This window comes from Nanorana parkeri, unplaced genomic scaffold (genome assembly GCF_000935625.1).
Source record: "Nanorana parkeri isolate BGI_ZX_2015 unplaced genomic scaffold, ASM93562v1 scaffold109, whole genome shotgun sequence".
Taxonomy (NCBI): Eukaryota; Metazoa; Chordata; class Amphibia; order Anura; family Dicroglossidae; genus Nanorana; species Nanorana parkeri.
The window spans coordinates 1,028,020-1,049,308 of record NW_017306377.1 but is presented as its reverse complement, the minus strand read 5'-3'; the positions used below and the strand labels follow the sequence as shown (position 1 = coordinate 1,049,308).

The following is a 21,289-nucleotide window of genomic DNA, read 5'->3' as shown; positions in this document are numbered from 1 at the left end:
AAACTAGTCACTTACATACTAACAGAAGCCAGGAGAGTGATTGCGCGCTCTTGGCGTACTACCTCGGTCCCATTTGCAGCAGTCAAACCAAGAGTCTCACAGATTATGTTCCTCGAGAAACTGTCGGCTATCCAGTCAGACTCATTGCCCAAATTTGAAAAAATATGGGAGCCCTGGGTTGTCTCCTATATGCCCCCAAATTTCCATTTGGATTCACTCACCATTTAACTCTCCGTCAGACCTGTAGCCCCTGTCACCCATCCTGCTTTCTCCCCTTCCTCCCTCTCCATCCCCTCTTCTTTGAACTGTGTCTCCTTCACAAGTTTCCTGTGTTCAGGCGAAGCCTGAAAGGTGGTGTGACCACTGCTCTATAGTTTGTAATAGAAGACTGATTAACATACACTGTGTGACTAGGTGTGTGCGGTCTATTTCCTGCGACATGCATAACACAGATTGTAATGTGCTTAAGTCCTTCTTGATTTATAGGGCTGTATGTACATCCTTGATTTCATTGTTTATGATGTTTATGTAAGCTGGAATTTCTTTATTTCTTTATTTTGGAAAACAATAAAAACTTTTGAACAAAGAAGATTAGTGTGTTTTGGAATGTAGTCAAAGGTTAACCCCTTGCTAACAAAATTGTACTGAATTAGTGCAGATATCAATGCTACACTATCACAGGAAGCTACATTAAGTGGACTTCTTTGGCAGACTCAACAGGATTTTGTGGGAATTTTCAAATGAAATAAAAGTATACTGTCAGTGCAGATGCATCTGTAATTACGTTGTTTTTTATTTTATTTTAATGAGAAGTCATAGTTCCACTGTAAACCTAAAATGGGTGGTACAGATTAAATATATGAAATGGTCTCTATGCCAGTTCAAGTTTTAGACATCAGCCACTATTCCCAGTACAGTGAAGATCTTATTGACATATCAATCAGGAGGCCACCGCAGAGATGGCTATGTTTGAAAGCATTGGTAGATGAGACAGATATACTTGAGAAGGTTACAGATTAGCTACAAGAAGATAAAGTTTGGAGCCTGGGAAGAAAGGTCAGATCATTGGAAAAAAGCAGTTAGGTGAGGGAATGATACAATAGGAAAGAGGGTTATCAGGGAATTATCATATATATTACAAAGGTTTGCCAAAAGAAGAAGGGATACTTTATTATAATGGGTTATAAGAATTTGGAATTTGGAGGGAGTGATGTAATAACAACACCTGGTTTAGTTATAGAATTACAGGATATCACTAGACATTTCCTACTGAAGTTTAATTTTGCTTGTGCTAATCCGTTGGACCGGAACCATCAAGGAAATATATTGCTCATATCTATTGTGCCCCATATAAATTACTGGGCATTCTAAATTGAGAAAATATAGATGAGAGGATAGACAAACTCCTGAAACTAGGGGCAGTATCATTAATTACTTATATTTACACAAAGGCAAATTGCCCCCATATGGTCAAATTCATATGCGCCCCTGCATATCAATTATTGTGTATTGGCCATTGTGTACAGACAAAACTTTTGTAAGGTTTTTCTGTGTACAAATGGCCAAATACAATATTTAATTCAAGGTTTAAGTTTTACATTAAACAATAAATGTATTTGAATCTTTATTCTCTTATGGTAAGGGTGGTAGATTAAACACTCAGTACAGGGTCTGTTTGTCTATATAGATAATCTATAAAATGCTAATTTGGCCAAATGCCCAGATTTGACTGAGTCTTAGGTTAAAAGATAAATAAGTCAGTTTAAAATAGGAATTATTTATTTGTTGACAGAAAATTATTTATTTTTGCATTATGATGTAGATGTGATTTTTTTTGCAAAAAGTGTCGTTATTTCTTGAAAACGTAGTTACCCCATTTTGACTCTAAAAAAAATGTTTACCAATTTTCTCCAGATATTGACGGAAGATCCAATTAGATAACCTGGACTATGAAGCAAATGGAAAATGTTCCAGGGTAGGATCAATTAACCCAAATTAATCAACCTGAGAAGGAGGAATCTTGCAAAACAAAACATAGAAAATGACTTAGGCCTTGTGATTGGGCAAAAAAGGGGAGAATCCCCAAGACACAGCAGACGTGGTCACCCAGCCATGCCAAGGTGGAGCAGGTGTTCTGGTCACCAGATAGCATACCAAGAGAGAGGGGACCAAACCATAACCAAATGCATCTGAAAGGTTCGGTCAGTACTTATGGAAGTTGACTTTGCAGGAAGAGGTCAGGGGTCGGGTGTCCCACTTTATCCTTACTATGGGGGAGGGTGGGTATAAGAACCTACTGTATCACAGAGGGTAACCCGTGCCTTTATCATCTAAGAGGAGTGAGTACAATAACTCATTGTGGTACAGGGATATGGACTAGTGCCCTAGCTGAATGAAGAAGATTATTTCATCCATTTGCAAATTAATAATGTTTTTCATTACATTTTCATTTTGGAACATTTCTTACACCTACCATAGTTACAGTATAGCATGCACTACATTGACCAGAAGTAAATATTAATTATTAACTTACATAGTTTGAACATCACAGCAGCACAGTGGCATGGTGGTTATCACTTCTGCCTTACAGCACTGGGGGTCCTTGGTTCAAATCCTGGACAGGTCACTATCTGGAAGGATTTTGCATGTTCTGCCTGTGCTTGCGTAGGTTTCTTCTGGGTACTCCGGTTTCCTCCCACACTCCAAAGACATGCTGACAGGTTATTTGGCTTCTGTCTAAATTGTCTCTCCTATGTATGCATGTGCGATAGAGACCTTAGACTATAGGCTCCTTGAGGGCAGGGACTAATGTGAATCTGCACTGTGTAAAGCACTGCCTAAATTGTTGGCGCCATATAAATACCTGTAATAAATAAATAAATGACGCTAGCTGACTGTATATGCAATTTTTTATTGTTCCCTCACAATAAGAGTTACATCCCTATGTCCATACATCTATGCGTTTAATGCATGTTAAAACGCATGAAATCGCACTGTGCATTGCACGTTACATGCATTGATCTGTTGCAGTACCTTTTATTTTTAATAGAAGAAACAAGATGTCACTAGCACACCACAGAAAAATGTCCAAGCAAAACATCTTCTATTGACACATATTGTCAAAATGATGGCAACTTTTCGGGGCCATGCAGGGTCCCTTCTTCAGGCACAATATGAGCCTGAAGAAGGGACCCTGCATGGCCCCAAAACATTGCCATCCTTGTGACAATATCTTTTGTTTTCTTGAATCACTGTTTAGTTTTATTTTTTTGTTGTTGCTGCTGTCTATGTTCCATTGGGGATAATTTCCTTCACTTCCTATCTCAGAAACACAACAGGAAACTAGAGGAAGTCTCTTTAAAGTAAAGGAAATGATCCCTTAGACAGATGTCACTGAAACAAGGGTATCCTTTGGAAGATTCCTCTCTATCCCTGTTCTGATGCTAACTCTGTCTTTTGGCATTTTTCCCGATTTCAGTGGCCACCAGTACAAATTGATTTTTTTAATAGAAGAAACAAGATGTCACTAGCACACCACAGAAAAATGTCCAAGCAAAACATCTTCTATTGACACATATTGTCAAAATGATGGCAACTTTTCGGGGCCATGCAGGGTCCCTTCTTCAGGCACAATATGAGCCTGAAGAAGGGACCCTGCATGGCCCCAAAACATTGCCATCCTTGTGACAATATCTTTTGTTTTCTTGAATCACTGTTTAGTTTTATTTTTTTGTTGTTGCTGCTGTCTATGTTCCATTGGGGATAATTTCCTTCACTTCCTATCTCAGAAACACAACAGGAAACTAGAGGAAGTCTCTTTAAAGTAAAGGAAATGATCCCTTAGACAGATGTCACTGAAACAAGGGTATCCTTTGGAAGATTCCTCTCTATCCCTGTTCTGATGCTAACTCTGTCTTTTGGCATTTTTCCCGATTTCAGTGGCCACCAGTACAAATTGATAGAATAAATCTCCCTATTGGAGACACATGCATCAATAAAAAAACATGACAGGGGTTCTTCTAACCCAGGGGTGTCCAAACTGCCGCCCTCCAGCTGTGGTGGAACTACGAATTCCATGAGGCTTTGCAAGATTCTCACAGCCACAGGCATGACTCCCGGAGAGAGATGCTTCATGGGATTTGTAGTTTGACCACAGCTGGAGGGCCGGAGTTTGGACATCCCTGTTCTAACCCCTCACCACACTATGCAAATACCAAACATTGGCTTTAGATACACTTTAAGATGTATTGCTCTATGCATACAGCCATTGTTATATTCTGATTATAGAGGGACATAAAAGCAATAATACAGGTATGATCAAACATATTTGAAAGAAAAACACAAAAACACAGAGAGCGCCTCCATCGCGTAAAAACATTTTAATAAAATAATTTAAACAGATAAAAACATACTCACAAGGATTGAGTTTAAAAAGGCATGAAACGGTAAAAGCATGAAAGGCTTAGCCCACCGGCTACCCACCATCAGTGAGGAAGAGTAGCCGGTGGGCTAAGCCTTTCATGCTTTTACCGTTTCATGCCTTTTTAAACTCAATCCTTGTGAGTATGTTTTTATCTGTTTAAATTATTTTATTAAAATGTTTTTACGCGATGGAGGCGCTCTCTTGTTTTTGTGTTTTTCCAGAATTGAGGTTTCCCTAAAGCCTTTTTGAGAGCCTGTCTCATTCAAGGTGCATACTAAAGATCACTGCAGATTTTCTCCCTGTTTGGACGTAAGCCGCTGGCGCTTTGTTACATACTGTTTGCATATTTGAAAGAAGACCTTCCTGTGGTGGTTCCAAAATCCAATCAGTCTTCTCTTTTTCATCTAGAAACATTAGACAAAGAGGCTGGTTGGTTACACTTGGCAAACAACTGCATTTTTTCTGATAGGCTTGATTATGAAGTTTACAATCTAAGGATTATGTATGGTTTTAAAAAAAATCTAATTCTCTTATTTAAAGTGTTTGTAAATCATGTGGTGGGGTTGCATTCTATTTCCTACAATTATATCCAGCGGTGGAATAAAATATGGCAGATGGCAGTGGCTGTTCAGTGCCCCATAGTCCAAGGGGTCCCATGACGATGAAAAAAGTTCAGTACTTTGGTGCAGCAAGTCATTCTTAGATTTGAAATATTTATAATTTTTTTCATAGGGAGGTCAGCAAGGGCAGCATTTCTATTGCTCCCACTAAAGGATTACATTAAAATAACCAAACAATCATACACAACATGTTCCCTCTATCTGGAAGCATCCTTTTAACAATAATGTGACACCTTTGAACCTTTAGAGTATACCACTGCATTAGATCCAGTTTAAAATGTAATCGCTGTAGTCCAAATCTGCCAGGCAAGGTTCACAAATACATGTCAGAAGCAAAACTCAAATGTGTGTTTACACAGCAAGGCAATGCTAAACATGAACAATGAGACAGATTCTGAGACTGATATTACAGTTTGAGTCTGCTTCTGTAAAGTACAATAAAAACCAGGGGCAGAATAAAACCTGCCCCTGACCACTTCCTAAATGTGCATCCGGAGAAAAAAAAATCTGCCTCATACTGATGAAAATCTGTCTCAACTGCAGTGCTAATTCTGTCATAGACATTTGCAATCCTGTCTCAGTTAGCTGCCTATGGGAGAAGACTCGGGGGTCACACATAAATACAAAATGCAAAAAAAATACTGTTACATACACATTTACAAAATGAGAGGCAGCCTAACTGAAGTCTAGTTCTGTCACTAGTTAATTTGATACATGTTCCCCACTGACACCAATGGATGATTTATCAAACTGGTGGTAGTGATGGGCGGTGAATTAATTGAAATTAGCCCAAGGCCCAAGGTACAATGAATCCACCGCTGACTATGTAATCTCGGTTTCAGCAATATCAGTTTGGTTAGCTACAGTAGTATGTTGAAATGTATTCTTCCTACATCTATCCTTGCCCAGAAACATACCAACTCTGTAGAGTTGAAGTATAACTGTCAAAGCATTTTTACAAATAAAAAAGGTCATGGAATCATTAAAAACTCCCTCTGCAGTGGCCAAGTAAACTCGGTATACAAGAAACGGTCCATCTTGCATCCCAATCGTGATGATAACGCTCCACATCTCATTAGTGCAGCATGAAGTTATTCGGGGTCTCTTTTGATCAGTTGTTGACAATGACTCTTCTGTGAGGCTTGTTATCCGAAATGTTGGTGCTGACGTCTGAGTGAGCACTATTGCGAATTGCAGGATTGCCCAGGAAAAAAGGCACAAACCAACAACAGCTGCAGGCTTGTTAGTATTAATTTTTGTCTCTTTGATTAGTTGTAAAATATCCAATATATCTGCCCCCAACGCAAGGTAAGTCAAGAGAAGCTGACAGAGCTGCTCTCTGTTCATGTAACCTTTTGGCATCAACCAGCGTCCTATGACTAGGACCAAAATCAGTATTTCCTCCATGGCTTGAAGCTCATTTGAGTATTCTGTGTACACCTGAGAGAGAGTAGAAAGGTAGGCTTTACTTTGGGGAAAAATAAAACATATGTTTGTATATTTGTGACTAATACTGTACTTAGAAGATTTAAGTTTTTTGACTTTTCAGAACAAAGTGACAGGTGAATAAACTTTTTTACAGATAGCGATTAGACTTCCATACATTATTTTACCATCCAAAGTGTATCTAAAACACAAACTTTTTTTAAGTTACTTTTGCAAATAGGGAAGAGCAGAACCCCGTCAGGTTTATTTTTTTGGTGTCCATGTCTTCCTGCACTTCCTATCTTGCGACACAACCGGAAGTGAAAAGAGATCTGTCCATTGTCTCTTAAATAGTTGTCTCTAAGACAATTGTCCCCAGAACAAGTGTCCACATTGGAAGTTATCTCTTATTCCTGTTTCAGTGGCATTTCTTAATTTTAGATTTTCTCTCACACTCAGTCCGGAGACAATGGTGAGCAATAAAAACTTTTTCTCACTCTATCCAAAACAAAAAAGCTTTAGATACCCTTTAAAGTATATCCACAGCCAAACGTTTTTCTTTTAGTTTTGGATAGAGTGGGGAAACTTCTACTAGGTGCCACTGGAGAAGCAGCCAGCCGGGTCTGGGGTTCAGGTGAGTATATTAAATCCTAATGAAGCAGAACGCACATCAGTGAAATGTGTTGAGTGGATCTATGTGTGGGTACCTTAAAAGTTTGGTTCATGGTGCTAAGATATTTCTCCTGGTGACCATTGTCTAAGGTTTAGGAAATAGAAACATTTGCAGTTGTCACCAGATCATCCAATGGGGACACATATTCCAGTGACAGCTAGATAATAGGGGAGTCACCCTCATTTTGAAGAGATTTACTAGTTAGTTAGGTCTTCTAGACAGAAAGTGAACAGAAATCTCTTAATAACACAGATGACAAAAAAAACTGGCAGTGATTTTACCTATTCTATATTCATCTAAAACTAAAAATGTTTTGGATTTATATATACTTTAACCTTCTAAAATCCTTTCTTCTACAGAATTTGCATAGACATATATGAAACTACATCGAAACAATGACAATAAAATGCTGATGCTTTGACTAATCTACGTTGCAAGACCCATGAGTGCCTCTATATCTACTTTGGATGTGTATAGATATTTTTGTGGTTGAGCACCCGAGCATTTAGCTTACAAATAGAGTGCGGTGGCTACCTCTGGGATTGCTTGTATATGTGTATATGCTCAGAAGGCCCCACATTTACACTTTTATAGGTGTATCAGCATAGGCATGCACACAGAGTGTGCAGGGTGTGCCTGGGCACACCCTAATCACCCTGAGTGCATCACTGAAATCGTAACAGCGGGCAATGTGTTTTTAGACACTGAGCCGGTGGAGAGATCGCAAAGATACAGAGCGCAGCAGCACTTGCCACTTACATTCCTCACATAACAGCCGCAGTCCTCGGTGCATGGGAAACTGAAATGGAATGTGACTGCGGCTTCCTATTCAATCAGTAACATGACCACCTGCCAGGCTCCCTGCTTCATTACTGAACCCCTGCTGGGAGGGGTAAGGGACAGTTAAAGAGATGGGAATCTGGGATGCCTCAGGTCTGTGTATGTATGTAATATATCTACATATAGAGATATATATAGAGATATATATATATACATATATATATCTCTATATATATATCTATATATAGTGTGTGTTTGTTTGTACTTTTGTGTGCAAACCATAATAATCTTTCATACCCAAATGTTTTAACCCAAGCAGTTTCAGGAGCATAGACTGTAACACCCATGCACAACAGAGCTGTTATAAATCACTCATAGCCACTAATCAGGTTTTCCCTTTCATGTTTTAACTCAGCATAAAAAATGTTTCATTTGACTGGTTGATATACTGTAGGTCAGTTTTGTTTGCTATAAATGTTTCAAAATTCCAGATGATCCTGACCTAAATGCAATACATTCCTAATTTCCTGTAGTGAGCTGACAATGCTGCATCTGCTACAATAAAATCCCAGGCAATGTTATTTCCCTTCCTTAGTTCTTTAGTTCAGTAGAGGAAAACTAAGACAGGACTGGCAACACTACTTCAGACTTCAGCATAGCAGAGGCTGCGTTTTATACAGAAATGCTATTGTTATATAAAGTATTGCTGGGATGTGTAGTCCTCTATAGCCTGTGCCATTCTGTATTGCTGTAAATATTAGGGCTGCACCATATATTGGCCTCCAAAACGTATTGGCCGAAAATGGCACTTTTGGCATAATGCCGAAAGTGCCATTTTTCTGCTGATACAGCGGTGCATCCGTGCTTTCTTTTTTCCCCGCAGGACGCTGCTCCGTCTCCCAGCGGGGAGGAGAGAAAGTGACAGCCGGCCAAGCGCTGCGGAAGGAGAGCGCTGTGTTTGTGGGTTTTTTTGGGGGGGAGGGGGGCCCCCCCAAAAAAATCTTGCACCAGGGCCCTTTGTTCCTTAGCTCCGCCACTGACAGGGAGATAGGAGCTCTCTGAATTTCTGGAAGATCATCAGGTATTTTTCTGTACTTGCAGTGTTTTTAAAGAGACAAAACATAGTGAAATGTGCGTGAATTGCAGAGATACAAAAACATGCACTTTAACTAAACGATACGTACACTGTCCATACACTCATGATGTGTAACATTGCTTATTCCAATTCTGAATTGTAGAAGACCCAGTTCCATGATAAAAATTGGAGGAATAACAGAACACAGATATATAAACACCATGGGGGAAAACCTAGAATAGAACAGATGTAGATCACTACTGTAGTACAGTTTTAGACTTGCTTACAACCATGCGATGGTCCTTTTGAAACACAAGAGACCTTGCCATTAGGTGAAATATTATGTTTTTCTGCTTAAACAATCATGCATTTAGAGACATAATATATTAAATTGGCCAGTCCATCTAAAGATGATATTTTTGTCTCGTGGGTTGAGTGGCCTGCTGGCTTATTTTATCTACTGGGGTCTTCAGCAGGATACTGTTATAGTTCTTAGCTCTGTTCCCAACCACATATATGACTTAAAGTGACATTAAACCCTCACATTTTTTAACATAAACCAATACTGTAATGTGTGCCTTACTGTAATCCATGGTTGTTTCCCTTCTCTTTGCTGCTCTTCCTTTTAAATCCTCATGTCTTCTCATGCTTGGGGATAACCTCCCTTTTCAGCTCAGGGCCTCTTCCTGTAGTGCTGGCTCAGGTTTCAAGCCTATACAAGTCTATACACAGATACCGTGTATCCATTCCTGAGACAAGGCAGTCTACTGCAAAATAGAAGTTCTGCAGAGCATGAGAACAGATACAGATTTAAAAGGAAGAGCAGCAAAGAGAAGGGAAACAACCATGGATTACAGTAATGCACACATTACAGTATTGTTTTATGTTAAAAATCTGGGGGTTTAATGTCACTTTAAGGTTCTTCCTTGTAGTGTCTCCATGTACCTTGTTTTTATCCTTAACTGGTTTTCTACAGGCCTGGACAGTATCTCAGGTTCACAAATAGGGCCTCAGCTTCTGGACTGTCTCAGTGTTAAAATCTATTTTTAAAAGGGCATTTTCAAAAGCAAGTGTGCATGTTAAATGTCTTAAAAGAAATGTAATTTACCTATTTGTTAATGGTGAATGCAAACGAGATACTAGATTTCAGCTGCACCCTTCAAGAGAGTGCTAAAGGGGGGTGGTGCTGCTCCAAAAAGAGAATTGTGCTGTCAGTCTAAAGGTCTGTGGGAGGAGCTAGGCAGGGTTATTCACTGATAAGGCTTCCAACCTTGCCAACATGTAAACAGCCACAGCAGCAAGGAGGCACAATACTTTCGTTGATAGCGTCTTTAACCTCTCAAAGCAAGTGCCTATAGTTTCCATTGGTTCTACAGGATCAACAGGTATTTACAAAATGTTCCAGGTGGTACCTGAAAAAACAGAGAGGCCCCATCGTGCTCATATGGGCAGCCTACATCACATGTTTTTTATAATTTGATCATTGTTCTACTTTAACAGTGCTATTCACAAAAGGGTGAAGAGTTTGGAGAAGTGAACAATCTAGGACAACATAGCTGGACTGGAAAATGAGCTGAAGTGGAGAATTTTTCCAAATCAGCTATTCTGGCCTAGATTGTTCACTTCTCCTGCCTTCTCCAAACCCTTCACCCTTTTGTGATTAACCCTGTAAGTCTTTACTAGCCATAGAGGTTCTTATGTTGGACCACTAAATGGAAGAAGCAGGGCATGGTTCTAGAGCGGGTCTGGTATGTTTGTAAAATAAAAGATTTTATAGAAATACATTTAAAACATGGTAAAACAAAAGAAGTACAATAGATTTGAAACCATTAATGTATCTTAAATCTGTATAAGGAGGATCTCATTACTTACCTCTTTTTCTGAAAATGCTAGCTGCCTGGATGGATCGATTTGGTGGCTTCAGTTGTTTCTGAGACACTGAGCTTGAAGAATCATGCAGATCAGGAATCTAACTCTTCTCAGTCAGTAACTCAAAAAAAGTATTGAACCCCAAGACAGCCAGAGAGCTAGTATTTGAAGAAGGAAGTCAGCCATGACAGGTTCTCCAGCATTAATTAAAACAGCCATAACAGCCTAGAAATAGTTTAACATTTTTTTCACTTCATTTTGAATGGTTGGAACTTGAAGGATGTACTTTAGAGGCAATTTTAAAATTCATTAGAGGCCCTGTTCCCATGAGGAGTTTCCCTTCACTTTCTATCCTGTAGACAGAACAGGGAGTGAGAGAAAATCTTCCCAAAGCAGGTGCCCCCCTTTTTGTTTTGGTGACAACTCAGATTTTTGGATTTCCGCTCACTTGCCAATAATGAACAGGCCACACAGATCAATAGTCAACAGGGCAAACAGACAGAGTAAATCTCACCAGTGAGGACAAAGATAGCATTAAAACTTCTGCTGGTATGGTAGTTCTCATCTCTTCTATCTTCTAGAAAAAGTGCAGCTCCCGAACTATCTCTTTTTTGTAATTTGTCCCTAGTACTGTGCAACCACTTACACTTAACCAACCCCTTCCCTAAATCCTAATCCTGAACCTTAAAATAATGCATTAACTCTTAATAATTCTTCCTCTAACATATAACCCTTAACCTATACCTTAGTACTTAACCTGAGGATCAAGGAGGTTGAGGTGTTGGTAGAGCGCTGGTTTTGAAGGGTAATTTTCAGATTTGGAGTGAGGGCAGCTCTCTATAAGCTGGTGGGACCAGCCAATATCACAATAGTACTCATAATAAAACAGATCAAAAGAAGAATACACCACAGATGGTTACTAAGCACAGTAAGTATTTTTATGCCAAAGTAACAGGATTAGCCAACATGTTTCCTGGGCTCCTTGTTGCTTCTTCACCAGGATTTGTGGTGGTGGAAAAAAGGCAAATTTCTATACCTAATCAGGGTGAGTTGTTTAAAAGAATCTTTCAGCATGCATAGAAGGGCTCGCTTGGGTTGCCTGTCAAACAGCCTGTGGTGCTCTTATGTTTTTTCACTTTTATTAACCTGACCATAAATGTAACCCACATCTAAACTGTAAACCTTTACCCTAATGTGAGCTCCTATCAACTAACCCATTCCAATACCACCCTTCTGGATAGGAATGGAAGAAAAAACTTTCCAATGGGACATAGATGAAAATATATTTATACCATTCATTACTCTAAAATAAATAAATAAAAACAGAGCTTGGGCTTTAGGTATACTTTAACTCTAACACCTAAACGTAACCACCCTTAGCATGTAGGAAGTATATCACTAACATAACCTAGCCCCTAAATGAAGACCCCAAAATTATGTATTCTCACCCTATTCCATCACAGGAGCCTCTGTACTAAATCTTCAGATATGAAGTGACCACTGTGCCAGGCTGACAGTAACAAATACTCACGATTCACTGTGCTGCTGCTCTTTTAGGTTGGGACTGTGTTCTTAACAAGCTATGCTTCTGCAGTGGAGGCCAAGAGTTGTGCTGTACTGTGTGGCAGAAGTGCCTTGATAAAAACTTCACTGCACATAACTGACAACCCTTTGGCAGGTAAAACAGCTCCCATACACATATTTTATCTGTGCGTATATCTGCTTGCTTGGAGTTCAGATTTCAGCTTTAAAGTGAACCTGTTGCTTTGCCCAGCATGGGCAATGTGCTGTTTTTAAAAAACAAAACAGAGAAGAGCGTAACAACCTTCTGCGTTATCTAAATGACACCAGAGGACAGAAAAGAGAGGTAATGTATGCACTCACAAAAAATCGGTAAATGCCAGCATATACACTGAGTGGCCAGATTATTATGACCACCTGATGTTTGTAGGCAAATTAGCTATAATTAGCTATAATTTTGCGCTGAAGTTGCTAGAGGGCCAGGCCATTATAAATAGGGAAGCAGGTTGTTTACCACGACAGTAGAAGTGATTTTTTTCTGAAGATACGGGTAAACAACGCGATGTAACAGCCTTTGAACGTGGGATGATTGTTGGCGCTCGGACCTATGGAGCGAGTATCAGCAAAACAGCAGAATTTGTTAAATGTTCAAGAGCAGCTGTTGTTAAAGTGTTTAAAGACTGGACTGTCAGCCGAAAATCTGGGTCTGAACGTGCGAATTGTGGCCATCAGCGACTAGTCAATGTTAGGGCAGAAGGGAGAGTGGCAAGACTGGTACAAGACAACAGAAGGGCAACAGTGCCGTGTCAGATTCCTCGCATCACCTTTCAACATCTCGTGGAGTCACGAGGCGGCCCAACAAAGGCATCTCGTGGAGTCATCTCGTGGCCCAATGAAGTACTGATGGGGTGGTCATAATAATCTGGCTACTCAGTGTATATTATCTGCGGGGGTCTGACACAGAACATTACTTGTGAAGTGGAAAATCTTTGATTACACTGGGATGGTCATCAGCACAGGAGGTAGGTGGAAATGTCACTAGCAGTGGTGAGTATAGATGGTCTTGAATCGTAGAAGGTAAACTGGTTGTCCTTAAGCCAGTGCTGATGAACAGGTGGAAGGAGAACAGTAAACCCAGTGCTTCTCCTCAGTCATCCTCGGTGGAGCAGGCAGTACTGTATATCAGCAGTGTTGGTGAAGTGTGCTGGCGGAGCAGCACTACTGATGTGCTGAGTGGACTTCCTCAATCAATGTACAGCAAAGTGGAATCAGTCAACAGAGTAGAGTAAGTCAGCATTCTGCAGAGTTCCCCGCGACTGAAGAATTGTTTGTTTCCATGTTTCATTCTGTTATGTTCAATAAATGCTCTGGAATAAGTTCTTCTTTCACAAATTCAAAATGTGCCAGTGCAGCAGTAGCAAACAGTTTATTCCTGCGGAATCAAGCTGTGAATACATATACACTCCAAAGGAAGTTAATTTCTTCTGTGCTTCACTTGTTAACCCAGCTCTTTTCTGTTTAATCATTTGGTGATCTTTGCCTTACAAGTAGTAATGCAGGAGAGATGTTCGCAAAAACACCCACTGTATGCGCCTTGAGGTCACTTATGTACAGAAAGCCTAAACTATCAAAGTGTTTTCTGTTGCCACCAGTTGGTTAGTAACGTGGCCGGAAGTTTGAATCTAACTGGTGACACATCAATGAGAGAGATACACGAGACAGGCTTTTGGAAACAGACCCTCCATAAGCAGGCTTTGTATGAGATTTGGTGGCAGTGGAATATAGGAAACTCAGATTATGGTTAATTGGGTGGAGTTTCGATACCTTCATATCTGCAGTCTCCTAATAACAACTGTACTTTACTGACTGGTTTCACACATTGGCTGGAATTGCTATTTAAAGCCCATTTCCGGAAAAAAAAATGTCCCGCCTCTTCTCCGAGCATTCATTACTTTCCACCTTCCCCACCACCTATTTACCTAAGTCTGCTGTAACGTGATGACCCACAGCACCTCTTCTATTGATTGGGAATGGTTATTGGAAGATACACTACAGTTGCCACACCTTGCATCATGACATTGTAGCTAGAAGACTGGCGGACCCTGTGAGAAAACCCTGTGGACACTTTGATGGACACTTCTGGCAGCCAATGGGCAGTGGCCACATCAGCTGGAAGCAATGTGAGCACTACAAGAAGAACCCCCCACAATACAGACCATAAAAACAGGGAATACTTTCCTGTCACATGACCATAGTCAGGCCCGGCGCTACCGCAAGGCAAGTCAGGCGGCCGACTTACGGCGCTGCAGGGTGAGGGCGGAAAAACAGGGCATTTTGCCAAGTAATGTACTTGTCAAAATGCCCCGATGTTTGCGCTATGCTTTTTTTCACTTACCTCTGGTGCGGGAGACCAGCGGCGAGCGGCGTGGGAGAGCAGCGGCGAGTCAGCGCTGGTCCAGTGGGAGGAGCTCCAGGTGGGGTCCTAATTTAGCTGGCCGGCGACTGCCAGAGGATTACGACACGCGTGGCACCTCAGGCAGTCACCGGCCAGCTGAATTAGGACCCCACCTGGAGCTCCTCCCACGGGACCAGCGCTGACTCGCCGCTGCTCTCCCGCGCCACTCGCCGCTGCTCTCCCCCGCCGAAGGTAAGTGAAAAAGAAAAAAAAACATAGAGCAAACATCATTGCATTTTGACAAGTACTAGTACTTGTCAAAATGCCCTGTTTTTATAGGACATCAGGGTCGGTATTGGGGCAGGAGATGGGGCGCAAAAATGCACCTTGCCCACCTTGCCTAGAATCCTAGCACCGGCCCTGACCATAGTTTTAGGTTCGAAATTGGTAAACTAAGCTTGAGATTGTAGTCCACCACGTGAGTGAGCATGGAGCAGTGGCTATTTTACAACACACACAGGGACCATGGAGAACAAAAGTAGTCACCTTCCAGAAGGAAGGACAGTGTCAGCACCAATTCAGAGATGATTTGAGTATCTACAGCCAAGTAATACACAAATTAGATACATTTTTGTTACATTTTCAAGACTCCTGAATTTAGTGTCACTTTAAGAGGGTGGTAGGATGTGGCATGATCATACTGCCTAAAGATAATATGCCCATATTGACTTATAGCACACAGGTTCTGATCACCCATAGGTTAATATGCATCCATATCCATGTAATGGGGGAGTTTAACTAGCTATCTCCTTGTACCAGCTTGTCAGGGAAAATGTTGGTAGGTGAAATTGCTAAAAAAAAAGCCAATTGCTAATTCAAGCTAGATCTAGAACGTTTTCAACCCTAAGCTATCAAATCTGGTCAACTAGCTAGATTTACTAATGAGAATTTATTTTACATGTTTGATTGCCATCAGAATTTTGTTTAACAGTCTTATTAATACATTACTTATATTAGTACCATTTCCATTCTCCTTTCTTAGTTTCCCGTAGCGTGATGATCATCTCAAAGAACAACAGAAAAATGATACTTAGCAGTACAAGGTAACTAAAATTATTTTCCATCGCTGATAGTAAAAGTATCATAAGGAATCCATGAAGGCTGAAAAACAAGCGACTGACAATGGCTGATAGTATCTTCCAGCATTTACTCTTCATTGTAGCAGCTTCGTATGATCTGTGAAAACACAAAAGTAGAGATTATATGTATAACATCTGAATAGTGTGAATATTTGTGAAGATAATTTGTTGGAAAAAAAACGAGCGGCTCAGCCGAGCCGAACTCATATGCATCAGCTCGGCTGAGCCGTGCTGAAAGCCGAAGCTGGCCGAGGGGCCGGCCATTGGCCGGCCGACAGCCTGCTTCTGACAGCTGGGCAGAGCCAGCCGTGATCTTACGGCTGGCTCCAGCCACTTACAGAGAGATCAGCGTCCCTGGTTACCTGCTGTATGTTCGGCTCAGCCAATCCAGAAGTTGGATCGGCTGAGTCGAACTCCTTCTGCACTTCGGGTCGGCCGAACATGCTGAGCATGTTCGGCCGACCCGAAGCCATGTGAAGCAAGCCGATGTACGGCTGATTTCAGCCGATGTACGGCTGAACTCAGCAGTACCAGCCTGAAGTAATTAGCCGAACAGTGTTCGGCTCACTTCACTTCAGGTTGGTCATTCACTCGGCTGCCTATGGCAGCTTAGTGAATAGACCCCATAGTGTTTTCATTATATGTCTCCCACTTGAGTGCTTCATAAATCAGTACCTTGTAAATGAAAAGGAATGTATACTGGTCTGTTACTGAGTATAGAAAAGCATACACGTTTCACTGATGTCATTTGTCTAGCACATAGAGATACATCCTATGTGTTAGATTGCCCAAAAAATAGCTCAAATAATGTAAGCTATAGATCAGATTTTAAGATTGCTCATGATTACCTGGCCCTTCGTGATATGCTGGAAGGCCATGATAGATACCTCAGGTATCTCATTGAGCAGGATACTATCGTTCACCTGACTTTGGAGACGAGTGAAGGATTACAAATACCTTGTATGCACCACTGTAAGCATTTGGTGAGGACCTTGGTGAGTCACAGCATTCAGCACATTTCCACAAGGATGACCATATATTACCTTATTCATTTTTCAGGTTGATATTTGTCCATCTGTGTCCACCTTTCATGAAGCTGATCATGATCATTGAGTTGATCACTGATATTAGTCGGTGATTAGACATTCATTTTTGCAAAGATTGTGATGTAAACATGCAACCTACCTGATTGTGTCTGTTTTTGTCAGTGGATGAGAGAGCTCAAGCATGAACAAATACCTCTAAAGATGCCCTATATTTAAGGAAAACAATAGCAATGGTCCAAAAAAAAAAAATCAACCACCACAACCAGTTACTTCATCCTGCAAGATCAGATGTCCAGCGATATTTTAAATAGTATGTCAGTAACCAAAGGCCAGAGGGTCTTTGCATGATTTTAACATGATCCCCCCAAAGCTGGTCATATGGTTGAAAATGGAGAGCTTTTATGATAGCAATACAAACTTTTGTAAATGTTGTAAGGACTGACGTGGTACATTCCTCACCTTATAATGGCAGCTGGATTTATTCTTATCTCAGTGGATATTTAAAGAGTTTTGTGGCTCCATCAAGCCAAAAAATATACATATGTTCTATATTTTAATAATTTATTGGGTAACGATGTCGTAGTGCTTGACAGTGGGGTGGAGAATCTTACCCCAATAACCCTGAAAGTCATTGGTTTACATTCACCTGTAAAGGATAAGAAGGTAGAGGGTCTGTATTTCCAGAAGTGATCTGCTAAATACATTTTTACTAGGCCAGGTCCTCGGAAGCAGGAGGAAACTAATGGGTTCATCTGTTAAATTGGGTAAGGTTTATAAATGGGTAGGTACATGTAAATCTGATAGATCCTGGTCTCCAATGGGAACTAAATAGAGTATGCATGTATGTAAGCATACAAAAGATTTGCAGAGTACAATATTTTCATTTTACATGTTTAACACTATAAAAAAAAAACAAACATATAATTTCAATTTCTGAACAATACAGAATCCGCCTGCCAAACCCCAACATGGAATTTAGTTTTTAGTAATGGGCTTTCATTAATATTCTTGCCAAACATGTCTGTTTTTGTTGGCTTAGCATTGTGAAAGTATTATATTAGTATTCACACGGGAAATAGCAGCTGAATATAACAATAATATACTGTAAATGGCTATTCGGTACTGAGAAGATATAAATTGTGGGTTTTGCAATATTCAGACTATTAAAAAGATGAATATTTATCTTTGCATTTATTTGTGTATTTATGTATACACCGTGCTATAAGTGTGCTTTCAATAAATTCAATACAGGCAAGCTTAAAGTGACACTAAACTCAGGAGTTACATTTTATAAATGCATTCAAGTACCTTTTACTATTAACATAAATGTATCTTCAAAAAAACCAAAAAGTGTATCACTTCGGCTGTAGATCCTCAAATCCTCTCTGAATTGGTGCTGACACTGTCCTTCCTTCTGGAGGGTGGCTACGTTTGTCCTCCATGGTCCCTGTGTGTGTTTTAAAGTAGTCACCGCTCCAAGCTCACTTCTGTGATGGACTACAATCTCAATACAAATCAGTTAATTAAATGTGAGATTGTAGCCCATCATGGAACTTTTAAATCCATTCAAGTGCCCTAAATATTAACAAAAATGTATCTTATTTGTGTATCACTCTGACACTGTTACATGCTCAGCCCCGTGATTGACTATAACTTCAACACAAATAAGCTAACTAAACATGAGATTGTTTAGTCAGCTTATTTTTTCTGGTCATCCGTGTCACTAGTTCTGGTGACCCTGCTGACCACTAGGGATTTCCCTCACTTTGAAGGGATTTCCTCTTACTTTCTGTTGTGGCTATCAGAAAGTGACACAGATGGCCAAAAAAAGCTGGTATAACCCTCCCTTACTCTATCAAAACTAAAAAACAGTTTTGGCTTCAGTTCTACTTTAAGCACATAATAACATAACTTTTCCAGTATTTGTGGTTTGTAAGGCAGGGAGGTAAATAATAAATTGTCCAGATAGTATTTATTACCGGTTTCACTGTGATAGGCAAACTTTTGTACCTTTGGAAATATTCCAGTGTTGCTCATTGCCAAGAGGCCTGTCCACACTCATCCACCCTTAACATCACGCAAGATTAACATGCCACATTCCTTTCCTTTGCCATTTAGCGAAAAACAAAAATGTTATTATTTCCACTTGATTAAAGTGTATGTATAGCTGTTTTTTCTCAGTTTTGGAGTGTGGAAAATTAGATTATCTTGTTTCAGGTTTTCATTGCCATTTATGTCCCTGCTTGAAAGATTCACCCTCTCATGTTTGTCCTGGTAACCATTTTCATTGAGACAAAAAGTGATGGGAAATCCCAAGTTTTACCATTGTCACCAGAACAGGAAGTTAGGGGAAATCTTCCAATAGGACGCTTGTTCCTGTGACAAATGTATAAAAGGGTAAGTCCCATAATTTTCAAGAGAATTCCTCTTGCATCCTGTTGCTTTTACAGGACAGGAATTGATGGGAAATCTCCCTAATGGGACTTAAGAAGAAAAACTTTCCAGGTTCCAAGATTTTGACCCTGCACTACTCTATCCAAAACTTTTAAAAAGGTATTGGCTATACGTACAATTGAAATATTACTTTTAGAGGCTGTTTAGAGAATGCATTAACTTTAGTTACAGTATTTTATCACATCTGCCAGCAAGGTGTGAATAGGTGGCGATATGCGTTACAGAGATTATCACTGTAGGGCAAAGTCAGTCAAAAGCCCCCTTCCCCCGCAACTGATATTCATCTCTCCAGCAGACACCCACCCCAAAAATACTCAATGTCAGCTGGTGCTAAAACTTAGAGGGCGCAGCAACATCATCCCCTCCACCATGTGATGGTGCTTGGGCCTAGCAATTGGACCTGAGTACTCCATCATGGGAGAAGGACACATGTTCCCTCATACTCAGAAGCGCCAGTATTTTGAACTGACTGCGACAAAGAAAGGAGCTGCAGGAGATCGCTGGAGACCTATCAGTGGGTCAGGGGGTTAGGGGACTTTACACAGACACTGTCACTTTGCTCCAAGTGACAATGTCCTTTAAAGTACAGCAAAGTGTTTACATTTTCTCCCACACACTTACAGTCATCATGCTTCCAAACAGCTGGCTCCAACTTTTTCAGCTCTGCTTCCCTGAACTTCCTGTCCAGTACAAGATCACAATGGACAAAGCAGTACATCTACTAAGAAGGGAAGAAGAAGGAGAGAGAAGGGAGCAGAGGAGTGCTTGCCTTACTGTGCCTGTGTGCTTGTGGAGACACAACCACAGCTTACTAGCACACAAGAGGGTGTCCCCATAGGACCCTGCAAGGTAAATGAGCCACCCTAAAACAGGAAATCGGGGCCAGTGCTCAGGGGACCAGCTGATTCTGCAGGAAGCTAACATTTTCAAACATCAAAGAGCAGCATCCATTGTAAGTGATTTAATCAGCATTTTAAAATAGATTTAAAAAACCCTTTACGTATACTCCATGATGATAGATGCAGTCATATACAGTATGGATCAAGTTAGAACAACACATAGGAAATCAATAATGAACAGTGTATAGCTGGGGATTGTTGATAAACAGCCACGCTTAGTACAATGATGATGTGAATAGTGAAATAATCCAGAGCAACCAATTAGATTTCACCTTCTATCATTTTAGAATAGCTTAAACAATGCAAAATGTTCTCTTATCAGTTGCTATAAAGCAGCTTGTGTTTGGTTTAACAAAATAAACTTTACAAAACTGCCTAATCGTATCCAATATTAATAACATTTGTGATGGCCAACAGGAAAAGGTAACAATATTACTTACTTAATGAAAGCCTCGCCTTGGTATATAGTAGTGTGAAGATTATCGCATTCAGCAGGATCCAGGTTCGGAAAAAAACATAGAAGCACTTGTGCTAAGCTCTACCAGCCCAGAGCCTCCAGAGATGAACACTCCCCTCACACTTGAAAAAAAAAACGAACATGACTCGTCTGCTTTTATTCAAAACCGCACTCTCTGCTTTAGTAAAATTTCCTGGACTGGGTGGACCTTGTAAATCTGCTTTGTACAGTTACAGTTACACAGTTCATGGTATACATACATAGTTACATAGTTACATAGTTATACCCCTTAGGTATTCCCAGATGTTTCCACTGCTGGCTTTTATCGGGTTAAGATTTTTGTGTGCTCTTTCATGTAAAAGAAATACAAAACCCTCTCTATTCTGAACTCATTTCCTACATTCTTTTAAAGCAGGATCTAAATGGAAAAAAACTGTAGAGGAAAAGTGTTTTGGCAAAGGGATTGCTGAAATATTGTTGGAATGTTGTACAGGAGACATTAAAGGTAGCAAT

General features: G+C 40.3%; 1 protein-coding gene across 1 annotated transcript; it reads right to left on the bottom strand.

Moving 5' to 3' along the window:
• Window positions 1–224: 224 nt before the first annotated feature.
• LOC108784319 (transmembrane protein 26-like) lies at window positions 225–17,241 on the bottom strand. Its single transcript, XM_018553081.1, has 5 exons — window positions 17,237–17,241; window positions 15,802–16,017; window positions 9,117–9,229; window positions 6,067–6,506; window positions 225–368 (listed from the first exon to the last, which is right to left on the bottom strand). The coding sequence occupies exons 1-5, from the start codon at window positions 17,239–17,241 to the stop codon at window positions 225–227; spliced, it is 918 nt and encodes a 305-aa protein (XP_018408583.1).
• Between the last annotated feature and the right edge of the window lie 4,048 nt (window positions 17,242–21,289).